Genomic DNA, 24,496 nt, shown 5'->3' with positions numbered 1-24,496 from the left:
TGTTCTCCATTCAGGCTGCATTACTGCCTGGGTAGAAAACATGCCCTAGGCTTCCAGTTACCATCTCAGCACCAAACCACGGCACGGTAGAATTGCAGCATTGTAATTGGTATAGGGAAGCCTGGGTACTTCCAATTCCGGGCGACGCGGAGCAGAAGTGCGGAAAGAAGTTTTTTTTTGCTTTTTTATATCAAATTCCCCCCGATCCGTAACGGCCGCCTCTGGATTACATGCATCCATTACCCTTTCCACCTCGGGTGTATCCCAAACTCACTTGCTAATCCCCAGCCTAGTGCTGCTCAGCAGTGATAGGAATGACCATCAGCCAACTGTGAATGTATCAACTCGTTCGACATTGGCCTGCTAAAAAAAAAATCTCCTGCCCCCAGGTGGTCAAAACTGTAGCTGGAAACAAACCCTAAAATTCAATCTGCTATTGTGCTAAACTCACTGCTCTCAATTCAGTGAGAACCAAGATCAACAGCTACTGCTTCGTGCACAAAGGCTTTATAGAAAGACCAAGCAGCAAAAATATACCATTAATTTGGAAGTTACATGTGAGGAGAACATTATTGCAAGTGCACAGCATACCCAGCAGTTTGAAAATAGACCCTTTTCAATATGGACCACTGGTACAGAACATAAGGGATCTCCTTGATTTTAGGAAAAAGCATAACCCTGTTCTGAGACAGACAGATCCTTTCCTTCAGCCCAGGAGAAACAGACTTTGCAGAGCATCGCTACTAAAGCATATGCTTCCTTCTTTAAGGATCAACAGAGAACCTTAGGTTTATTGAAGAAATAAACACTGGATTTTATTAATATCTTGTGATTCTGTAAACTGTACTGCAGTCATGGGGGTTCCCCGCCTATGTTTTGTGAGAATATCAAAATGTAAACTGTTTGTATTTGATGTTACATTTTTTACTAAACAGAAACACTCCTATTCTTGCTTACTGTCAAGTTTCCACCACAGCAGTACGGTCCCATATTTTTGAAGATGCGTCATGGTCACTTCTCAGGCTATCCTTTGGAATGTAAAATTAGAATCTAATTTTGTCTGTAGTTTGCACCAAGTGTTCCGACTGTGTTAAAACAAGGAAACTCAACCTTAAAACAGATGAGTACCAGAATTATTTGTAATTAAGCGACAAATATGGACATATACCAAGCGACAAAGTCATTTATTTAGACGCCGGGTATTCATGAGAATTTGGGGGTCAAAGGGCTGATGGACTGTACATCATTAGAGAAGTGTCACTAAAGAAATTATTTGTCAGCATAGGGATCGTGTTAAACTAATGTCCTGAGGTGAAATATGTTTTGATTTGAATTAGATTTTAAATGTGTTCAGTTTGCTGCCTTGCACTGCTGCGTTCATTTAAAGCGGTTTATAACACTGCTACTTGAAAAACTAGAACGGAAGACGGTCCTGATCTGTTTCCATTAACAGTGCACTCAGCTATTTCTGGTAAATAAACAGCCTGAGCCCCAAGCTGGAATGTAGTTCTCGCTTTCAGCTGCATGAGCCGCCCCCTTTGACCAGTGTTTGTTGCCATGCCAGCTTACTATAGTTACAGATTTACATCCAATTAAGAACCCAGAAGTATTTGTAGAAGAAAGTCAGAATGAACAGCACCATAGGTAAACTCTAGGCCACTAAGTGGATAACCAGGTGCGACAATAGAATACAATACCACAACATGGAACACCAACATTGACAAGGCTAATAGTTCTCTTCTTTTTTGAAGAACAAATGCATGAGCCCTTGAAGACATGGATTTGGCGCTTCACGATCACAGTTCTCACACTGTCGGGGAGACCTTTCAATCTATGGACTCCCCTACATCCAGATATATATGCCTTTGTGAATGTTGTACGAGTCTGGATGGTTCTTGTCCGAGTAGGCATGAGTACTTTTTTGTATGTGTAAGTGTCCTCATTCAGGGGTTATTTTCTCAAAAGTGTGCTGGGTTTGCTCTAGTTTCATGTAGAATGTCTGCCTATTTTAATGTGTATATTCATATATATAAAAAAGTTCTATATATTAAAAAAAAGGAGAAAAACAATGAAAAAATTACTTTGATACAGAGGCTTTCAATGTTAAAAAAAGAAGCTAAATAACCATGTTAAAATCAATGTCATTCTCACAGTATTATTGATGTGACCACATTGTCGTTTAGCCCAAACTGAATTTATTTTCACCATGATAAAAGAATATAGGTCGCGAGGGAGCTCACTATTCAATGATTGGAGCTTCCCGATGCAGGCTGCGGTATGCAAAGAGGTCACTAGAGGTCCCTCGAGTCAGACAACTCTTTGCTGTGGCAGACTGCCGTACCCTAGGTTGCTGATAGTGGTTTCTGCAGTTAGAACCAAGCCCTTTCTGTAGCAGACAGCAGTACTTTAAGCCAGTGTTCGAGGTTACTCCAGTCAGAGAAATGCTGGCTATAGAAGGTTGCAGCACTGTATTCCAGGGCGGCTTCAACAAAAACTAGCATATGCACTGCTTTAAGTTTAATATATTTGTTTTGTAAGGCCACACTAATATTTATAGAAGGCACCTAGCTAGGGTGAAGATATTTTGAGAAGCAAGACCGGGACAGACCAGACAAAAAGTAGGAATACTAAAGCCTTGAGTCTCACAACATCCGCCGTCTCGGTTTTTGCAGGGCCTTGTAAATATGGGCCCATGTTTAACATAATCTTATCTATATTTCTATATACTGCGGATGGCCTTTGCCGATGCGGTGGGGTATGTTTGGCGAATTCAACTTTTGTTCATCAGTCCCCCTCAACCTCGAACTTGTGCCTGGTTTGAATCCAATTTTACATGCTACTGATTAGTATTCACATGGCATTGCTAATAAACTTCAGGACCCTGTTGAGTTTGTAAGCTCTTAAAAAAAAAAAGTTACTTTTGGTCCTCTGCCAGTGAAACTCGGCTAATTTTAGCGTTGGCATGTTGCATTTTGGGAATGGTAGTCCCATTGAGGGTGAAGCCCGCGCTGGGAAGCTGACACTTAAGTCAGGTATTCACACCAAGTGTTTAGTTGAGCTCCCGGGGAAGCAGCTGCTATTTTCCTGTCCCTATGCCTTCCGTGAATTATGTTCATATCAGAGACTGCAAAGACTGGGCTAAAGTGAACTTTGTTTTTGTAACAGAGGTCAGAGGCCACCAGCTGGGGATACTTTCACAGAGTCAACAATTTTGTTGGGTTAAATGGTACTGTTAACTGATTATTTTGCCGGGTAAACTCAACAGCATGAATCTTTTAAAAGATTGCAATGCATTTTGCTTTTTATTTCTCAGGCGACACGTAATGGTGGTTTGGCAGCGCAATGCATATGTAACCCAGTTTCCAACCAGGGCAGAGGACCACCAGAAATTTAAAAGCATTAAGCATGTTTGGTTTAGATACGGACGGGGCAGTGGCTTTATGTAAAACAGCTTTAAAGATGATAATTAAGAAGACAATATATGTGGTTTCTCGTGAAAGATCTGAAACTATGCTCATTGAATAGAAGGATGGATTGTATTGTCGGGAGCACCTTTGTTAAAAATCCCCAACCTTATGTCTTATGGAACCTGAAACACGGAGTACGTAGGGTGATTCGGTTCTTAAGAATGAATTTATTACCTCTAAGAATTGTAACAGGTTCCTGGGAGGGTATCCCCAAAAATGAAAGATAGTCACCTATGTAAATGCGGTATACAAAATCTGAATCCTGTTTTTTTTGTGTGCCCTGCACTCCATTCAATACGACTAAAAAAACATTCAATACGATTTTTAAGGATTGGTTTTTTAAAGCATAATATCTCCACAGCAGAACAGGCCCGTAATAGTCTTCTGTCCCCCCCCCCCCCCCCCCCCCATCGGAACTGATGCGTTTTAAACATTTGCTCTTCTTCAAAAAAAAATTTAATATTTATTAAGAGCGTAAAATGTTACGATGATTTGAGTGTATATATTTCTTCTAGGTTAGACCATTTACACTGCTGCTAGGTGAGGTTGGGAAATAATCTCCCAAAAAGTTGCAGAGCACTTGCACTTTTTTTCTTTTTTAAGTCCCTATGTGCACTTTATGAGATACTTTTGCTGCTAGTTATTCATTGGTAAAGAGTGTTCCGTAGAGGACGCTTAGAGCATCAGCACTTTCTTGAGCACTTTATAAAAACTTTTTGCTGCTAGTATTAATTGGGATCATTTCTCTAAAAGAAGCTTTTTAATTGTTGTGAGATGTTTGGTATATATACTTTTGGATTACAACCGCATATTAATTCTTCTGTGTACCTCACTTAATCAGGTTTCCCGATATTCCATAGAAAGCAGATGGTCTTTATGTTGTAAGACCATCTGCATTGAACTGAAGTTGTACACTGTAGAGTATAGCCTAGTCAAGAGAAAAATTGTCCTCTTAATTGCATGTTTTTTTTTTAGCATAACATCGTAATTTTATTTGAATTTTCATAAGTATGGAATGGTGTTTTAATCATGTATTTTATGTGGAATTCTTTGGAATTCTAAATCATAAATATTGAATTGAGTACCTTCGGCCACAGATCTGGGGTGTGATGGTCTGGGTTTTGAGAGCAACATCCGTTAGTCAGATTACAAGCAAGAAAATGAGACATTAGTGTCCAATTAGATTTAAAGAATGCCATGTGAGCTCCAATAAAAACTTAGAATATCTATAAAGTCATTCTTCACATTATTTACATCCCTATGCATCTCTGAATAGTGTGCTTAATGATTCCGCTGATTAATAGAGTCCCTTCTGCCCTTATCAGGAACACGCTTATAGCAAGTATGAAGGCCATTGCGCTACTCCTACAACAGCAAATGCACAGGCTCTACAAAAGTGTGCAGACAGCACCGATTCAGCCCTCAGTCTGAAAACGTGTGTTCCCTTTCAGTTATTTGCCTAAATAAACAAATAATTTAAGATTGACTCAACAGCATCCAAAAGTATTGCTTGGAGATACTAAAATAGACCCTCGTCCTCTTATCAGTAATGATATTAAGATATTGGGACAAAAACAGAGGAGAACGTTGCAGAGAGAAGCCTAAAAAAGGCAATCTGCACTTGCCTGGAAGTGATGAATAATTGGGGTTCAAAGAATGGTATATATTAAAGCAATAGAAAAATCAAGGATTTGACAGACATTGGCTCTGGTAGATCCCACATTGCTACCCGAATAGGGATTATCCCCTTCTAATAAAGGGTACTCAATCTTATTAGAATCAAGTTGTTTAAACTTGATTAAAGAATCTTCATTGGATCCTCATTTATTAGAATGTGGTGTAGGTTTTAAAGTATTTAACACTGGTCCTGAGTCACTACAACATTTGTTCACTCGCTATTTCCCTATTGGTCTGTTCAGATTGGCCCAGGCATTCAAACTCTGCACATTGAAGGAGAATGTCCTGCAAGCTTTTTTTTTTTTTGCTATTGATTTTCAAAGTGGTGTTACTCTGGACATCCTGGCCTCTGAAGGTTTGTGAGGTTACCTGCTACATGAAGTTTAGGAAAGGATTAAGAATGGCTTTACCAGATTTAGGCCAGGACACTGCTTGTGCCCAAGGTCACACTTAAGATGCCTCTGAGCGTTTGTCTGCTCTAGAAACTAAACATGCTTACTGAAGAGATACGTGTGTTACACCCAAGAGGTCTGCAAAAAATATGGAGCCCAATTAAGTATGCATGGTGATTGCAAAATATTAGTATCTTTTTGAGCTGGGGCAGTATATTAGGTTTATAAATGTGGTTTCGATTTTTATCGAAACAGGATCTTATATACATGAGAAGCACATGAACATCAATGAAATTGCATATCCAACAACGTCAATTAGAATGAAAAACCACCATTTAGAAAAAATATATATTGAATATTATCATGCAATAATCTGTTTCTTTATGTCTCCGGTTTATCCAATTAGTAGCTCTAAATATGCAGATTGCACTCTTTTCCAACATAACAGCTAAACAGAAAAAGGAATGTGTCTCCAACTTTACTATAGTCAGGTGGCCACACAGAGGGATTTGCCTCAAAAATCCACAAGTGATGAAAGAAAAACGCCATAGCTATTAAACTCCCATCACTGGGTCCACAGTACCTTCTAAGAGGAAGACTGCTTGCTTTCGGAAAATCTTCACCAAGGTATCGTCCAACTCGATTTCTTGCAGTTTCGAAATGAGCTGCTCTTCGTTCCGACACACCTTCTCCTGGGCGTACAGGCCGTCTGGCATAATGCGCTGCTGTCCCAGGCCGATCAGTGCCACCTCCACCGCTAGCGCCAAATAGGACTCGCCTTCTTCCAAGAACCTATGCACAGGAAGGTGCTGGTACTCCAGAGACTTGCACTGCCCGGTGTGCTCTGAAAAGGTCAGCACATGTTATTAACTTTAAATACCGTTCAATCCTTTTTCAAGTCATCTGATATTTACAAATGTTACAAAACCTTTTCTGTTATCATGCTTCTTAAAGCTCTGACCGATTTAATAAATTCAAGGGATGAAGGTGAAAACTCCCTTCAATAATTCCAGCGACAGCTGCTACCTGTTTTTACAGTTTCTTTTCATCAAGTTATAACAAAGAAATTCATTTCCTATACTGAATTAGGGGACGTATGAGCACGCGTAGCTTCTGCTCCTGGCCACAGCAGAAAGGCCAATAATGTAATCCCCGTTCTCCACCTTCCCCTCAAAAATATAATAAGAGCTGCAGCAGGAACGCCATCAATCATTCATTACAAGCCATATTTACAATCACACTTTGAAAACAAAGACCGATTGTTAGACTCGTTGCCGGGGAGGCAGATAGTTGGTCATTTATAATTGACCAAGGTTACATTTCGAAATACTGGGGGCTGGGGTGGCGGTGGGGTATTGGTCAAAGCAAAATGGAAAGAGGAGCCACCCTCAATAGTTGGCATTTTTTAAATTGAATAAGCATGCATGACCAGGAGAATTTTGAAACGAAACACTGATCGCAATAACTGAGCTTTGCCATAAGAATAATGTCCTTGACGGCGAGGCCATATTTCAAGTAAACAATAGTAAGAGTAGTTTATTTAGGGTGAATCAATTCAATACTACTCCACTTGCACAAAATAAAGTGTTAAAAGCACGGTAACTAATTCTAGCATCTCAGACAACTGCACTCCTCGCTCCTGGGAGTAGACCGCACTACCAATTAAGACGTGCTGGAAAAGACCACGTAAATGTGATCTAAGGAAAGTAATGCTAGATGAGAGGGTACATTTATATTACTTTGTGTACTGTCTCGAAAGTGGTTAAAATAGGTTTTGGTGGCCTCCATTCAAATGGCTGTGATGTTATCTGAAAAAAGCTACTTACCACGAACAGTGTGCCTTTCCCATTATAAATTTACTATTCACAAATACACCTCCATGTAGGGGCTGGGGTTGAAATGTTATATTGTTATTCAACTAGGGTTGACCGGTACCTAGAACGAGTAACTGGTGCTGACCGCAATACCATGATGGACCACATATTTCTCCAACATTGTTCTTGTTTGCCGTTACTCGGCCTCACTTGAAATTGGGGAGATGGTTAAAGAAAAAGCTGCAAAACTATGGTTGCATACATGCCACTATTTCCTACGTAGAAAAAAGGTATTCTTGCCTTGGCCAAATGTCCACAGTTCTGATTTATGGATGTGTCCATAGAAGTCCACATCACAACCTGGTGTAAAAAGGCATTCTTCAGCAATTTATTTACGTCATTCTAGAAAACCATGCATTAGTGTTGGTTTAAAACAAAGATGTCCTTTCTTCAAGAACACTGTCTTCATTGAACAACCCTACGACATCTTAGACTCAGGATTTTAACTAAAATGAAGTTTTCTAAAAACACACCTATTTAATCCAGCATGTGGCAAGATAAAGCTTGAGTAATTATGGAAAACTGCTCTCATTGCTCGACTTTGATATCCTAATGGAGAATCTAAGACTGACCATTGCCTTCATTATTCCATGCTATTTCAGGACTTTATTGTACTTTGCTATGTGACCTTGATCTGAGAATACAAGGATTAATGTAGTCACCAGCTGACTCCACCTTTCCACTAGCTAAATGACTGATTTCTACATTGCGCTCTGTGGCTTCAAGTCGATGCTTTTCCGCTCTGGAAGTACATACAGGAGCTAGATATATTTTCCAATATGTGTTGACGTCAGTTTCTTTCAGGAACTCTTCCGCACCCTGAGATGCGAAGTCAATCTTCAAATTTAACGAGCCGGTGTGCAGATTACAAGATTGGGCTCCTTATAGATTTAAGAGACCATACCACAGAACAGGGAGGTGGGGGAGCGATGAGAAATCTGCAGTTAGACGAGTATCCACCAAAAAGAGCTTCACTGAAGGAAAGTAACTTGTTCTTTTGATGGCTATTTCTAACTGTAGATTCCTCACCTTGTAAACAGATACCAAAGCAGCACCTCCCAAGGTTGAGAGTCTGTGGAGTGGCTCAAACTAAAAAGTACTGCAGGGCCAAGAGGGCAAAATGACCATCTTGACAGACGTGGCTGTCAAGACAGTAGTGCTTGTGAACACGTGCACCGATGTCCATGTAGATCCATGACAAATATCCAGGACCAATGCAAAAACCACAGATGGACAGAATGCAGAACAATGTCATACATTCATCCCAGTACAGAGATCTGGGCCTAAATCCATCATTTTTTGCACTCCACTCCACCCCAGTTCAGACATGGCCATATGCAAATCAGTCTGACCCTGTGCCTCATGGGAACAGTCCAGCCCGAAATGCCAAGCAAAAGTTCGGGCTGGACTGTTCCCATGAGGCACAGGGTCAGACTGATTTGCATATGGCCATGTCTGAACTGGGGTGGCTGAGTGAGCTAAAGAATGGTGATGGATTAAACCCAGATCAGTTGGCTGAGGGTGTGTGTTTGATTTGTTCAAACGCTACGTCCATCATCCCCTTTTGTATCGAAATATCCAGAACCAGCACTTTACATGCCAATGCAGTGCTAGCAGCCTTGGTCCTTGAGGAGTAAGACCTCTGGGCTTCTTAGGGCTGCTTCTGAAGCAGTGCATAGCAGATATTAACGAAGATGACTAGCCATCGAAAAATGGTCAATTTCTGCACAGCCTTGCTCGTCTTCATCACAGACAACCCCACAAAGAGCTGCTCATCCACCCAATGTTCTCTGGTATGATTTGAGGAGTGCGCATTTGTGGTCCAAATGATGGCGTCTCTTCTTGAAGGATGGGGCGACGCAAAGTTGGCCATAAGTGTAATAGACTGTCCAACATGAAAAGAAACACCAACATGAAGACATCACCACCTTCAATGAATAATTGTGAGTTTCAAAAGGGGCATATATAAAAAATGTGCTAACATGATATACCTCATATGGAAACGTGCTGTAAACCTTTTAGAATATGTATTTATTTTATTTTATTTATTTTTTGCACTTATAATGCGCGCAGATACCCACAAAGGGTTTCCCGGCGCAAAAGATGTGAGAGCTGAGAAACACCGAAAGCGCAGAAAAACAACCTATTAGAAGCCTGCAATTATTTATCAAAGAGCCAGGTTTTTACACCTTTCTTAAAACTGGCGAGAATTACCTCCTTACGCAGGGCTAAAGGCAGAGAGTTCCAAAAGAACTGGTCCCAGATGGGAGAAAGACTTTCCCCCCATACGGGCCAGTTTAAATCTAGGAACCACAAAGTTGGCTCCATTTGAAGAGCGGAGGTTTCGTTCAGGAACGTAGGGCCTAACCAGATTCTGCAGGTACTTTGGTGCGGTCCCTGCCTTGATCCTAAACATGTAGGTCAATGCTTTCACAACCTGTGATTTGTTCAGTCGGTCCTGCAAACTGAAAGGCCTGACCGATAACCTTTACATGTCCCCACAGCAAATCCTTGATACGCTGAAAACAAAGAAAATCGTGCATCCCGTAGTTTTGATGGCACCACACTAAGCCACAAATGTATCCTAGCATCCATCATACACATCCTTCATTGAAGGATGCCTGCCTGTCAAGATGACAAGGACCGCTGGAACAAGGTCACAGGGGAATCCACTGTTGTTGCTCAACCATCAGGCTTGGAGGTGCAGCTTGCGATGACTCGGCTGCAGGACAACACCCTGCTGTTGCAACAGAAGATAATCATGAAGTGGAAGCCTGATCAGGGAACAGATGCTAAGGCCCCGAAGATCCAGGTGCCACACTCCTAGAGCGATTCGAAGCCACTAGAAGGATTTGGGCCCAGTTCCTGAACTTCAGAATTTGACAGTTTGTGTAGCTGCGGGAAGGCAAGCAGTAGTGCCATGCCGTACTCTAGACTGAATAAGTCTGAAAGATAGCCTTCTTGGGAACCCCAGTGCACAAAAGTGATGACACTTCGCATTCTTGCCTCTAGCAAAGAGAACGAGGTAGGGTTCTCCCTATTGTTGGAAGAAGCCTTGTGCAACCTCAGGGGGTAACTGGCATTCGAGATTTTCTAGTAGCTGCAGGCAGAGTTGATCTGCCCTAGCATTTAAAGATCCTACCAGGAGGCTTACGATCAGAGATTCCCTGATCATTTAGCCAGCTCCAGAGGCATATAGCCTCTTAGCACAGGATACTCACCTCACCCTGCTTGCAGTACCACATGGCGGTGTGGTCTGTAAGAAGTTGCGCCTGTAGTACCTTGGAATAAAGGAAGGCCTTTAACGCAAAGCGAATTGCCCTCAACACTGGCAAACTGATGTGGAGGAGGGTCTCTAATGAAAAAGTAAATTCCTCCAATCCCCATAAATCCCAGATTGCCTCCAAACCCAATAAAAACGTACCCGTCGCCATCAACTCGGGGGTGGTGAGGAGAGTGGTCTAATGCTGGTCCAGCTGCTGTCGAGCAGCCACCACTGCAGGTCTTTGGCAATCCCCTCCAAAACTGGATGGAATCAGACATGTCTCATCTGGCATAGTTGGCAAGAGGACGCAAGAGGCTAGCAGGCTCAAAGGTCTGAAAGCCATCCTCACAGACGCCCAGACATGAATTATGAAAATACCCCAAATTACCTGGACTCATTGGTCTTCTTTCGATGAAGGGGAGCCTCCGCGAAATAAGCAGGATGCGACATTGGCAGATTGAGAACTTCATAGATGTAAGGAGATAAGTAATCTAGATGTGGTCCGCGACTAACTGGGGTAAGCCCACTTTCAACAAGTCGTTGACGTAGGAGGAACTGTTAACCCCCCTTAACCTCCACCCTGGAGATAGGCAGCAGCCACCGCCATCACCTCTGTGGACACCAGAGGGTCACTGATGAGGCTGAAAGTGAGTACAGCAAACAAAGTACTCAAATCCTCAATAATCATAGGTAGAGTTTATGGGCTTGAAGGACGGGGAGAAGAAAATAAGCATCCTGCTGCTCCAAGATCACCATCCAGTGTCCAGGATCCAGGATCCAGGACAGAGAGCCGGGGCCTGAGTAGGCATTCTGAATTTGTTCTTTTGCAGAAAGGCATCAAGAGGGTAAAGATCTAGGGAAGGACATAGGTCGCTGTCCATAGTACAAAGTAGTAGCGGGAAAAACATTCAGTCCCTACTTCCAAGGCAGGTACCCTCTCTATAGTGCTTTTGGCCAAAAGAGACTGCACTTTGTGGCATAAAACAAACATGTGATTCTCTGATAAGTGGTCTGAAGTAGGTGGCAGGTGCAGTGGGTTGAAAGTAAAAGGTAGGGTGTATACCCACTAGACAATCTGCAGGACTTATTTGTCAGATGTGATTTGTTGCCATCCTTGCCGGAAGTGAGGACTCCAGCTTCCTACTGGGTAGCTGTTTGCTGGTAAGGGCACACTATAGGAAATTTGAGATTGTGGTCTGAGGGGCAGAAGACTGGGATGAAGGCTGCCCCTGGTGGCCAGGCTTTATTCTGTTGAGCCCATATCCCAGAAATGGGCTTTAAGTCCAGACTGCACTGAGAACAAACCAGCCAGTTATAACCAGAGTGGGTCCCTGTGGATCTTTGGGACTCGATAAATGTGAGGGAGCATGTAAAAGATGTGCAGCGCAAACTTAAGAAAGCCCTCTAATTACTCCAATGCTGCTGATGGTCTGGGAATCTTTCAGTGCACTGGGACCAGAATCTGCTTCTCATTGAACTGGAGGCACGGTGATGAAGATGTGCCTTTTTGGAAAGTGTGGTGGCAAGGTAAAGTGTCTTGCCTGAACTTCTTGAGTTTCTTTAAATTATTTGAAGACTTACCATGAAGAAAATCTGCCTTTGGAACTTATTCAAGAGCAGGTCCTCACCTTGGATATTGACCTGTAAAGGGACCAGTGAGGATCCCCTCTGGTGATTCATCAAGTAGAGCTTTGCCTCATGCTCGTGGATGGCATTACAGTTCATCTGGGTGCAATAGTCGCATGCCTTTGAGTCACATGAAGAATTCAAACACAAAAGGCACACCATGTGTGTGTTTGTGTGGGGTGGGGGTTTGTCAGACACCTGTCTGCAACAGTTCATACAAGATTTGAATCCTGCTGCTTTAGGGGGTGACATATGTTGCACATTGGGATGTGTTTTAAAGAAAATTCCTTTCAAAGAGATGAAAGGGGTTGAGCCCGGGATCAGCATTTCGAGGCATGAAAATAAAGGAAGTGACAAGAGCGTGCATGGGAGGTGCTTATATATTACTGTTAATCACTTCCGGAGTGGATGGAGATGTGTGGAGTCACAGTGCCACTTGCTTGTGTGAGGGTGTTGCTTTTAACTTTTGCCTATCCAATCTGGTGTCTCTGGGAAATTCACAAGGTGATGTATCTGCATTTGGAATTATCCATCAGAAGCAATGGCTTGTGAGCTTTAGTGGATGAAGTTTGGAACAAAGTTTTAAGGACAGTTAGAATACTTATGCTTTTAGGCGGGCATGAAAATCCATGCAGTGCTTTGTAAAGGGTTGAAAGGTGTACCAGAATGTAGCTCTACATATGTCGGCAGGTGGGATATCACCAGGTGAAGCCACTGTCGCTCTGTTACGATTGGTATGTGCCCGAGGCACTGAGTGCAGTGTATGCTTTACTTTGGCAGAGCAAGCTTAAATACACTTCACAATCACCCTAGCAAGGCTTGCTTTGGAAATGAGTCTAAGTGGGGCTTGCGAAAAGCTACATGGAATTTCTTTGCCTTTCGAAAGGATTTAGTACTGTCTATATAGTACATAAGGGCTCTCGACATTAACATTTGTAAGGCGATTCTTCAACCAAACTAAGTTGTAGGAAAAAAACTGGCAGATCAATGGTTTGTCATGGTATGGAGAGAAAAGCTTTAGCAGGAACATGAGGTTTGTTCGCAAGAAACCCCAATCTTAGTGCACTTAAATACATGGCTCCTCCACTGTTAGATTTCACAATTCACAAACTCTACAAAGGGTAGTGACCGTGATGAGGAAGCAACCTTCCATGAAAGCAGAACAGTAGTGTGAATGTTTACAGATCTAATAGCAGCACCATGAGCCTTGGGTGAACAATGTTTAAGTCCCATGAAGGCAGTTATCTATTTTGCAAGTAGGCTGCTAGGGAGGCAGAATGTATATGGGCTGAAGTGTTTGCCAAGCCTGTTTTCTCTAGGTGCACCAAGTAACAGCCACAGAGGCCTGTATGCCTGCTTGCTGAGACTAGAGAAAGTGGACATTTATTTTTCCATTTGGTTGGTTATCACGCCATTATTCGCTTATTGGTCTCAATACAAATTTGCATGCATTCTTCTGGGAGTTCAAGGTAAAATAAGACTCCAAGACCTCAGGTGCCAAATCGCAAGATGTAAGGCCCTGAGAATAAGGGGGCTGATTGAGATGTGGTCTTGATGGAGCCTCTTGAGAACTAAGGACAATTCCAGAATTAGTGAGTATATGAAGTCTGTCTCAACCATGCGAGTTCTCTGAGAAATGAGTCACAGGTGCTTGTTGCATTTCCCTCACTACATATGGTATCTGTGGGAGTGGAAGAAAAGTGTACATATGGTATCTGTGGGAGTGGAAGAAAAGTGTACACAAATCTATAGGCCATTGCCGATGCCCTGTTGGTACCAGATGGTGAAGCTTTAGCATTTTGAGTTCTTAGCGACAAAGGTAGACTCCAGCCCGAGCACTGGAATTATTGCTGAAGTATCCAGGTGGTCATTTCCCATTCATACATTTTTTGATTCGCCATGTTGAGCAGGTCCAGTAAGTCGCTGTATACTCCTGGAAGGTGTCTGGATCATTTGTTGCGGAGTCCTTCTGTTTTCAATGTCAGATTGTTGGCACTACTCTGGGAAAACCTGGTGATTGCATCCACTCACCAACCCCACCACCATTTCTGAAGAAAATACATGACGGTCATATCTGTGAGAATAGTTTTGTTTTGAACCAAACTGAAAAATGCTTAGAGTTCTAACTGAGACACCAATAATTCCAGTGCATTGACATAGGCTCTTGATCAGCAGACCATAGGCCCTTGATTGTCAGGTCATCTAGATGTGTTTCCCTCTCTGAGGAAGGAGCCTGCACTAACGGTCACTTGAGGTTGAGGGGAGAAGGGGTGTGTGAAATTGAGGAACAGCTGCACAGTAACAAGTTCTTGTTGTTCCACAGAACAGTTCATGCATAACTAGATCCCCTCAGTAACCAGTCACTTGCAACCAGCATCTGGAAAAGAACATGTACAAACGAGTATTTGGCACTACTGCCTGGTGGGCCAAACAAGAATTCCTTGTGGTCCTTTGGGAAACAGAGTTTAACGACTAAGTTGGTCTGACTATTGGAACTTAATATATTTAGGACTAAATAGGAAGGATGCACTCTCCATAAGAGACAGCCTAAGACTCACTGCATACGACTTTGCTTTGAACTGGTTTTAGTCCGATTTGTTTCTGAAGCATTCAGCTGTCAATGTGTTGCTAGCTGCAATTTCAGTGAGTCCGATTGCACTTCTGTAGATTGTCAGGCCCAGATGATCAAAAGGAGTTTGAACTTCCAAAATACAACTGGAGGCGAGTCTATGTGCAGGTGCACTGGTGGAACGAGGGAAGGCACCTGGTAACCTCTACTTAGGAGAAACAAAATTGCACTGTCACTCCAAATACTAGATTGTAGCAGTGCGCAAAACATGTGATCTACAGTAATAAAGACAAAATAGGTAAAGTCTGAGAGTCTTTCATTCAAACATTTTATTTCCAAGTCATTTTATTTCTGCTCATATCACTGCACCTCATTCCTTGCAGCGTCATACATGTACATAAATCAATGTTAGAACCACAAAGCTATCTCCATTGTGAAGCATAGTGGGCTTCAGGTCAACATCAATGAATCATTCAAGATTATCGTCGATACGTACACCATACCATACAATTCAAAAGCTAGGTGGTAGATGGGAAGGATGTGAATTACAACATATTCATGCTACAAAAATATAAACTCTCTCCCAGATTTGTACATTCTGAAGCAAAAACCAGTTTCCAGGAATATACATCACAATTAAAAGATTAAATGCTAGAAATCAGAATTAGGCCATACATCAATGTTAAATTAACCTTTCTATACCTGCAAAATCATGGAATCCGTGGAAGCTATCGTCATCCACCCTACAGGCTTCCATTAGGCTGCTGAAGAGAGTACCGATAGGATCAAGTGGATGACCGACCCAACCTTCAAGATTGGTTATTGAGGTTAATCCTTTGTGAAGCAGCTCTAGAAAGTGGAATGCGAAAAAAACCATTCAGATGAGCATAGCAGTTACAAACAAAACAGCACACTGTTTCTGCCAAATAGTACTTACACTGTTAAATGCACATCTAATCACAAGCCCAGGGAGAGTACCTCCATCCGGGCCTGGAAAAACAGACAGCACGGAGATTGGGAATTGTCTGTCTTTGAATACGCAAATTCTGCCATCAAATGTTGACACAGCAGCGGACCTGTACTCTAGGTGCATGTGACAAATTTGCGCCAATTACGCTTTTTACCCCCAGGAGAGCCCAGCCCTTAGCACTTTGGTTCCTAGTGAACCTGCAAGAGCATAAAACAGAGTGCAAAAGGCTTGAAAGGGCTTGGAGGAAAGGGTACAGTATCAATAGAGAAAAGTATAAAGAAAGCCTCAGTGGCTACAAGAAACTACTCCTAGAGACCAAGAAAGCATACTTTGCGGAGCAAATAAAGGAGGCAAACTCATCCTCCAAAGAACTGCTCAGGACCATCACCAATCTGACTAAGCCCAACACACCCATTTCACATAGTAGCCCAGCACTGTGTGAATCGCTTGCCTCTTTTTTCCAGAATAAGGTGGAGGCGCAGCAGGTCGTTTCTCAGGGGTGATGTCAGTGTCTGATAGATTGGAGGGTTTTAATCCGCTTCAGATCTCAGGAGGTTACAAGCCTTCTGCGGGCATCGCGGTCTGGTTCTCCCAAGGACCCCTGCCCAGCTGCGGTGCTCAAAAATATTCCTGAGGTCGTGGCTTCCATCTTTACGCCCTTGTTTAATACCATCATAGATGTGGGCGAATACCCTAGGCTTTGGAAATCCGCCTCAATACTCCCGCTAATAAATAAAAATAATTTGGATAAAGACGATCCCAATAATTACAGACCCATATCTCGTTTGTCGCTGCCGGCCAAGTTGCTGGAGAAAGCCAATAACAGGATGCTAAGCTCTTTCAAAGTACTAAAGCGTTTTTTTTAAAAAAAAAAACGCATTTTTAAGACTACTTTTAATTATTGTGTGTGTGAATACTGTTGGCTCTTAATTTTTAAAGACTGATTTTAAAACGGTTTGAGTGTGCTTATAACTGTATTCTCCTGAAGCCTAACCACTGCCCCTTGACGATCGACCCCTCGCGCAGCTGAGCTAGGCGCTGAGGCGGGTTGAGGACAGCCGCCGTGAAACCACAGGGACACGCCCACCGAGTTAGGCCACACTCCCCCCCCCCTCTCCCTCATTTAAGAATGTGCTGTTTCCGGAGGCGCAGCGGACGGGCGCAGCGGGCGCGCCGGCGGTGCGCCGAAGGCGCGCCAAAGGCAAGCCCGTCTGCGCCCGTCCGCGACCTGACGGGGCCAGGGGACACAACCCCTGCCCCCCACACCATCCAGGTCAGGACATACAGCTCAGCCGCCATAAAAAAGATAAGACCCCCTATTATGGCGCAATGTCCGCACTCCTTCCCTCCAGCCGACCTCCCTATTCAATGCCCTGGCTGCAAACACTCCTTTGACACCAGTGAGTCACCAGCCACGCCACAGGAATACCAGATGTACCTGTTAAACTGCCGATCTCTTTCTCGGCACAGCATGCAGATATGTCTACTCCTAGAGAATCACAACCCAGACGCCATCTTCTTGACGGAGACATGGCTCACGCCCCATTCAGAGCCAGACATAGTCACCGCCCTACCCCCCGGGTTCCAAATCCATAGAATGGACCGGACCAAGGGAAGAGGGGGAGGCCTGGCTATCATTCTAAAAGAGAAATACTGCTGCCGTATTTCTACCGAAGCTATTCCCGAATGCGAAAGCATTGCATTCAGAATAGACTTCTCTGCGAACAGCTCCCTTTCTGGTACCCTGATATACCGCCCCCCAGATTCAGGAAAGCTGTTCATTAGGTCTCTACCAGATATCATCGCGAATCGGCTTCTAACCCCGGCTAACTATACAGTTCTAGGAGACTTTAACTTCCATTTTGACTCCCCCACAGACCTTGTTGCTAGGGAACTAACAGAGGACCTAGCAGCTCTGCAATTGACTCAGTTGGTTAGGTTCCCCACCCATGAAAAGGGAAACTTGCTCGACCCAATCTTTGGTAACTGCACCGGACTAACGGTCGGGCAACCCACTCGCCTCCCATGGACAGACCATTTCCTCATCCCATTTACCTGGTCTACCACCAAACTTCCCTCACTGCCTCCCCGTCCTATAACTAGGAGGAACTGGAAAAAACTTTCCATAGAGCCCTGGACAATTATCCTTGAAGGCTCTCGCCCACCTCCCTGTACTAACCCCAACCAAGCAAATAACTAGGAGGGTTGGATCAGGAAATCACTGGACACGATCCTTCCTCTACGGAAATCCGCTCCCAAGAGACTACACAAGTCTGCTCCCTGGTTTTCAGATTCCCTGAGAGACTTGAAACGCCTCTGCAGGAAAAAAAGAGAGCCTGGAGAATAGATTTCCTCCCGGAAAACAAAAAACAATACAAAGAGGCTATTAAGGCCTACAGAAATGGGGTGAGAACAGCTCAGTCCTCCTACTTTGCAGACCAAATAATGGCAGCAAAATCAAAACCCAAGGAAATCTTCCATCTGGTCAAAAAATGCATTACCGTCAATACTGCCCCCCCAGTCCCGAAATCGTTAGAGCAATGTAATGAACTTGCAGACTTTTTCCACAATAAAGTCACTCAGATTTATTCTGCTTTCCCGGTAACAGCTAACAATTCAACTAACCAAAGCCCCCTGAATAATTCCCCCCTGCAAGGACAGCCTATGCTGGATCATTTTCCCCCACTAAACCTGGAGACACTGCAACAACTGGCAGTCCAAGTTAAATCTGGGTCCCCCCTCGACCCTGCCCCACCAGAAATACTGCTCCAGGCAGGCCAAGCCATCTTTCCAGTGGTGCTAGAGCTCCTTAACTCATCCATATCCTCCTGCACAGTACCAACCGGATGGAAGAGAGCCATGGTACGGGCTCTGCTAAGGAAACCCACCCTTAATCCAGAAGATCACTCTAGCTACCGTCCAATTTCATTACTCCCCTGGGTAAGTAAGGTGCTAGAGAAACACATAAATCCCCAGTTGACACAATTTCTGGAAAGCCATGCACTCCTGGACCCATCCCAGACAGGTTTCAGGCCAAAACATGGTACTGAAACTGCTTTGCTGGCAGTCGTCGAAGAGTCTCGAAGGATACTGGATCAAGGGGGATCAGTGGCAGTGATCCTCCTTGATCTAAGTGCAGCCTTCGACACTGTCAGCCATGCCACTCTGCTGAACCGTTTGCACAACATCGGTGTCGGAGGCGACGCACTAAAATGGCTGGAATCATTCCTGCATAACAGATCCTTCCAGATCTTCGATGGGGACATAACATCAGTCAGAAAACCCCTAGACTGTGGAGTACCACAGGGCTCCTCTCTGAGCCCTGTGCTCTTCAATGTCTATATGAAACCATTGGCTGGGCTCGTCGAACCGTCAGGCATAAAAATTGTATCATATGCCGACGATACCCAGCTAGTGGTTTCATTGACGCAGGAAAGCACCGGCCACACCTCAGGAAACCTGATGAACTGCCTAGAGGATATAAAAAAGTGGATGACAGGCTCTTCATTAAAGCTGAATGGAGACAAAACGGAGCTCATGCTCCTAGGCACTGCCTCACCCACTTTACTCCCCTCCATGTGGCCTGGATGTTTGGGCACACCTCCCATCCCCAAAGAGTGTAAAAAGCCTGGGAGTATGGCTGGATAAAAACCTCTCCTTCTCCACCCAGGCCACTAAACTATCCGCGATCTGTTTTGGCTTACTTAGAACACTAAGGAAGGTCCTCCCCCTCCTCCCAATGGAAGCCAAACAAGTGGCAGTTCAGGGCCTGATCCAGTCCCGGCTGGACTCAAATAACGCTCTGTATGTGGGGGCCCCAGAGCTGTCCATGCGGAAACTGCAGGTCGTCCAGAACTGCGCAGCCCGCGCGTTGCTGCAGATTCCGAGGACGCAGTCTGCAAAACCCGCCCTGGTCGCCCTACACTGGCTCCCAGTAAAGCAGAGAGTGGCATTTAAGGCACTATGCATCGCCCATCGAGCTTTCTGGGGGTCTGGTCCAAGGATCCTTAACAAACTGGTCACTCAATACCATCCTAACAGAACCCTCCGATCTACGGAAGCCTTTCTGGCCGTAGTCCCAAGAGTGCGGAGAGCCAGGACCGGAGGAAGGATGTTCTCCTTAAACGCCGCGAAGATGTGGAACACACTTCCGCTACAAATCAGGTCCAATCCCAACTTACTCTCATTTCGCAAGCAGCTGAAAACTTACTTGTTTGCTAGGTCCACCTAAGCTCGTTTCCATCACTCTTCAGTTCTGTTTTTATGCCTTAGCGCTTGGACGCCCATTGGGCAGCAATCGCGCTCTACAAATCACAATACAATACAATAAAGCGCACGACCCCACGCAGTTTGGGTTTTGTGCAGGGAATAGCATGGAGCTGGCCCTGATCAAGGCCACTGAGGAGGTTAGAGCAGCCGTTGATCAGGGAGGGGTTGCGGTCCTGATCCTTCTGGATCAGTCTGCGGCCTTCAACACCTTGTGTCAATGGACTGTTTGTCGAAGGTAAGGGTGGAAGGGAGGCCTGGCACCTCCTGAAACCTTTCTTGGCAGACAGAATCCAAACAGTTCAGATGGGGCAGGACAAATCTAAGCCTTTTACCCTCCCAACTGGGTGCCGCAGGGTTCCTCTATGAGCCCCACGCTCTTTAGTGTCTATGTCAGTCCATTGGCGGCACTTATCAGGTCCTTCGGGCTGCATCTAACATCCAATGTGACGACACACAAATTGTGTTGTCCATTCAACGAAGGACCAAAGACATGATGGCCGCGAGATGTCATGATAGTCTGAAAGGTATCTGGTTGGCTGGCCTCTAATTGTTTGAAATTGAATGCAGGCAAGACCAAGGTCATTATATTTGGAAACAATCCCCACATCTGGTCTCCTGACATGCGGCCTGAAGCTATGGGAAAGCTACCTGCTGCCGCAGACAAAGCCAAAAACTTGGGTGTGATCTTGGATCATAAACTCGATTTTGGGGACCAGGTCAGCGGAGTGGTATCTACCTACTTCTATCTCCTTAGGAAGCTGAGAAAAATTAAATTTCTCCTTCCAGTAGATGGTTTCAGGACAGCAGTCTCAGCCCTCATTTTGTCCCGCCTTGATTACTGTAATAGTCTGCACTTGAACTTGAAAAAAACATCTGGTCAGACTACAGACAGTACAAAATGCAGCGGCGAGATTGCTAATTGGGATACCTAGGTTTGCCTCTGCTCGAGATGGTCTTAGGCTTCTGCACTGGCTACCAGTTACAAAACTATCACAATTCAAGGCAATTTGCAGGGTTTTTAAAGCACTGAGGGGCAATGGGCCTGAATTTCTGACTAGCTGTTTTGAATGGTATGTTACCGGTAGAGAGCTGCACCGCACCGATGGAAGACTAGTAGCCGTCCAACGTTCGTATTGTGCAGCGAATGCCTGGAACAGCTTGCCAGCGCATCTATGGAATGACTCGGAGGTCCTTTCTTTCAGAAAGGGGCTGAAGACTTGGTTATTCACGGTTTAGGCACCCCTGTTTACAGTGAGTCAGTGTGGAGCGTCAGGACACCCTTGGGTATTAGTGCGCTTTATAAGCTTTGATAACATAACATCTTCCAAGAAACCCAAACATGATTAGAAACATGAATGCACAGGAGTGCAAGGTTTTAAAAACATGCTTCAGGGTGTGTATCAAGGAAAGAAAACACTATTCCTGGTGTTTGACTTTAGAACTGCAGAGAATAACTATGGGTCAGAGCAGGTGCGGCGTAAGCTTTCCCTACTGTTTTAGGTACTATGTCACTTTATGCTTAATAGTACGAGGTGACATACTAATGTGAAATCATGCCTGGTCTTATACAAAAAAGACGGAAACACATTTGAAGGGGCACAGAGAGAAATGGAATGCAAATCTATGCATTCCATTTGTATGAATAATATATAGATATAAATATTTATTGAAGGCATAATTCAAGCAATGGCATTTCCTTTTAAAAACATCAAGAGATGCTAGCAGAAAGTCTGTAGTTTGTGACCCAAATTTATAAAGTGGGCTTCTTCAAATAAAAAATGCATTACAATGTGAGATGGAAAGATGAAATCACTCAGTTTAGTTTCATTGTTATATTAAATGCTATTTCAAAAGCACTGAAGACTGAAAGAAACTAGCTAAATTAACAATGTATGCATTCACTAACCACATGAAATCTAAAATCTGCAAATCAATAGTCAAGCATTTTGAAAACAATGTATTCAGTGGATCTCCAATGTTACCTTCCAATTGGCTAATCAAGCATCAGACCGCATGCGATTTATTGATGGGCCTTGGGATGCAAATCCTCTTGCCAGGTTTTAGAGTGTTGACAAATAAGCAAGGGCCTGAAGTCCCGACTCTGTATTCATTATTTACAGCTTATACAAACATCTACAAACAAAATACTAAATCCTCAGTTGAGGAGAACTCAAGTGCAGGTTTGGCTCTCTCGGTATCTAATCACTTTACCTACAGCACAGGTTAATAGAATTGTGTTTATGGTATTTAATAGCACACACTTCGATTTCCTGGGCAGTACCCAAAAGAATTCCCTGTTAATCAAATACCAACCATGAATTTAAAAATAATCTTCATGCTTCCTGTCACTTTCAGTGCATTGGGATCTTCTTAGATTAGGAATTTGTAAGCAAACTAGAATTATGCTTTGATTAGACATGTTCGTCTATTTGCTTTGTAACCCATGACCATCACTTTCAAGATTTCTAAAATGGTATTTCATTGGAGTCATACCATCAGAAAAGACAACTTTCCATTCTAACTAATTTGGCACTGGGATCAGAATGACGCAGCTCTGCTCATTGAGCTAGTGCAGCCATAGAAATCCAGTTAACATTGCAGGCTGATCAGCTCCAGGCATAATTTTAGAAAGGAAACAACAGGGTTAATCTAACATAAGCTATTACACGTGAGGACACATGGCTACACAGGCGGCACTGGGATAGACTGTCAATCCACCAGTAGTCATTGTAGGTGAAGGCACAGAACCAATGGGCACTGGGGGCAGATTGTACAAATGCAACACCCTCCTAATAGTGAAGACAGAGCCACGTAGGGGGCCACGGTCAGCAAACTAGGCCAAACTAACTTTCGTGAAAACACAAAGCTAAGGGCCACTGGTAGTAAACACTGGTCCAATCCAACATAAGCTATTATAGGTGAAGGCAAAGAGCTAAGCAAGGGGCACTGTGGGCAGTCTGGTATCATCTAACATTAGCTATTTTATAGACGGGTAAATAGCCCAAGGACACTTTGTACAGGGCGTGCACAGTAATGGCAGGAGATCTCAGAGGTACAGGGTATAGGCTACAGACCTGATTATCCTGTAAATTAGTCGGAGCTTTTTGGGCCATTTCTGTTCCTTAGAGAGTACAGAGTTAGAAGGCTAGGAAGGTCCACTGTTGAAATCCATTTCATTATCACTCCTCTACCATTCTCTGATTTTAAAACCTATTATTGTGAGCAACCCGAGGAGAGATGGTGCTGTTTATATTCAAGAAGAATAAGTGCCCAATATGGACCCCATGACAACCAGCAAAGCATGGCGGAATGGAATGCTACTTGGCAATTGAGTCACTTCAAGTACTTCTGTGCATTGCTTTATGTTGCTTTATTGTATGTGGGATCATGATTGTCTCCACCCGTCGGGCAATCACGAACATGGAAAGCATTCAACAGTGCCACAGTCTTTCCATCTGCGGCGCACAGCAGCCTGGCAATTTGCGGTCCTGACTCGCCCTCAACATCTTGAGAGGCTCCCGCCATAGAGACCAGCGGGGGCAAGCATTGCCACATAACCGGGGTTTTTTGGCAATCTAAAAACACAGCTGTGAGAGCGGGACGCTCCAGCCGTGGGGCGGCGATTTGCGGCGGCGCGCTCCTGACTGAGACGGCCCCTTTGCCTGCTGCACCGGTAAACTGACTCCCCTTGCCATCTGTGGGTTGAGGCCCATACGGAGGCTTGATGCCAGGGCCGGTGGCTGCAGCTCTCCCGACTGGCAGCCCCAGACATCCTGCCGCTTCGCGGCGATAGCGCCGGAACTTTGCGACGATATTACGCTCAGACGATAAAGTGTGCGTGGGAGGAGAGAGTTGCACACAAATACGCCAGCAGCAGCGATTGTGACCTCGTTGAGGTACATGGATGGCGTCAGTCTGCACACCAATTTGAGGCCATACGAGGTGTGCCAACTGAGACGCTTAACTGTGGCAGCTCGGCTTCTGTCTCTCTCGCCGACATCACCCCTTGGGAAACCCCCCCCTACATAGTGTTTGAGTGGGCATTTGCACCTTCTCTTCCCACAGGCGAGATCAGGAGTGGATTAGACTGCGGCGTATGGCTCCAGTACCCAGTAAGACTCATCCCACGGGGTGGGGGGGGGCCCTTGGCCAGGGGCCCCTCTGATCTATTTACCGGGGTCGGCTCAACAATGTGGTGATTGGGATAGGGTGCAGGACTTTCAGCGCCATTCTGACTACACCGGTCCTAGAACACACCTTCACCCAATCACCCCCAATAACTTGCGTCAATTTGTGGCTCAATTTGCTGCTAGAATGGAGCGCACTAGGGGGACCGGGGCCAGGGGACCGTAACCAGTCCAAACCAACAAGCTGGATCAGTACACTG

General features: G+C 44.4%; 1 protein-coding gene across 1 annotated transcript in view; it reads right to left on the bottom strand.

Annotated features, from left to right (window-relative positions):
- Positions 1-24,496, bottom strand: part of LOC147726613 (zinc finger SWIM domain-containing protein 6-like) — a 304,204-nt gene that overhangs the window by 62,519 nt on the left and 217,189 nt on the right. The window contains exons 10-11 of the mRNA XM_086963481.1: positions 15,573-15,719; positions 6,120-6,380 (exon numbers count right to left, since the gene is read on the bottom strand). Coding sequence (XP_086819607.1) covers positions 6,120-6,380; positions 15,573-15,719 — 408 coding nt within the window. The remainder of the gene's footprint in view (positions 1-6,119; positions 6,381-15,572; positions 15,720-24,496) is intronic.

Source organism: Lissotriton vulgaris, chromosome 3_1 (assembly GCF_964263255.1).
Source record: "Lissotriton vulgaris chromosome 3_1, aLisVul1.2, whole genome shotgun sequence".
In the NCBI taxonomy this organism is placed as follows: domain Eukaryota; kingdom Metazoa; phylum Chordata; class Amphibia; order Caudata; family Salamandridae; genus Lissotriton; species Lissotriton vulgaris.
The sequence above is the reverse complement of the archived record's forward strand: the minus strand, read 5'-3'. Positions and strand labels throughout refer to the sequence as shown.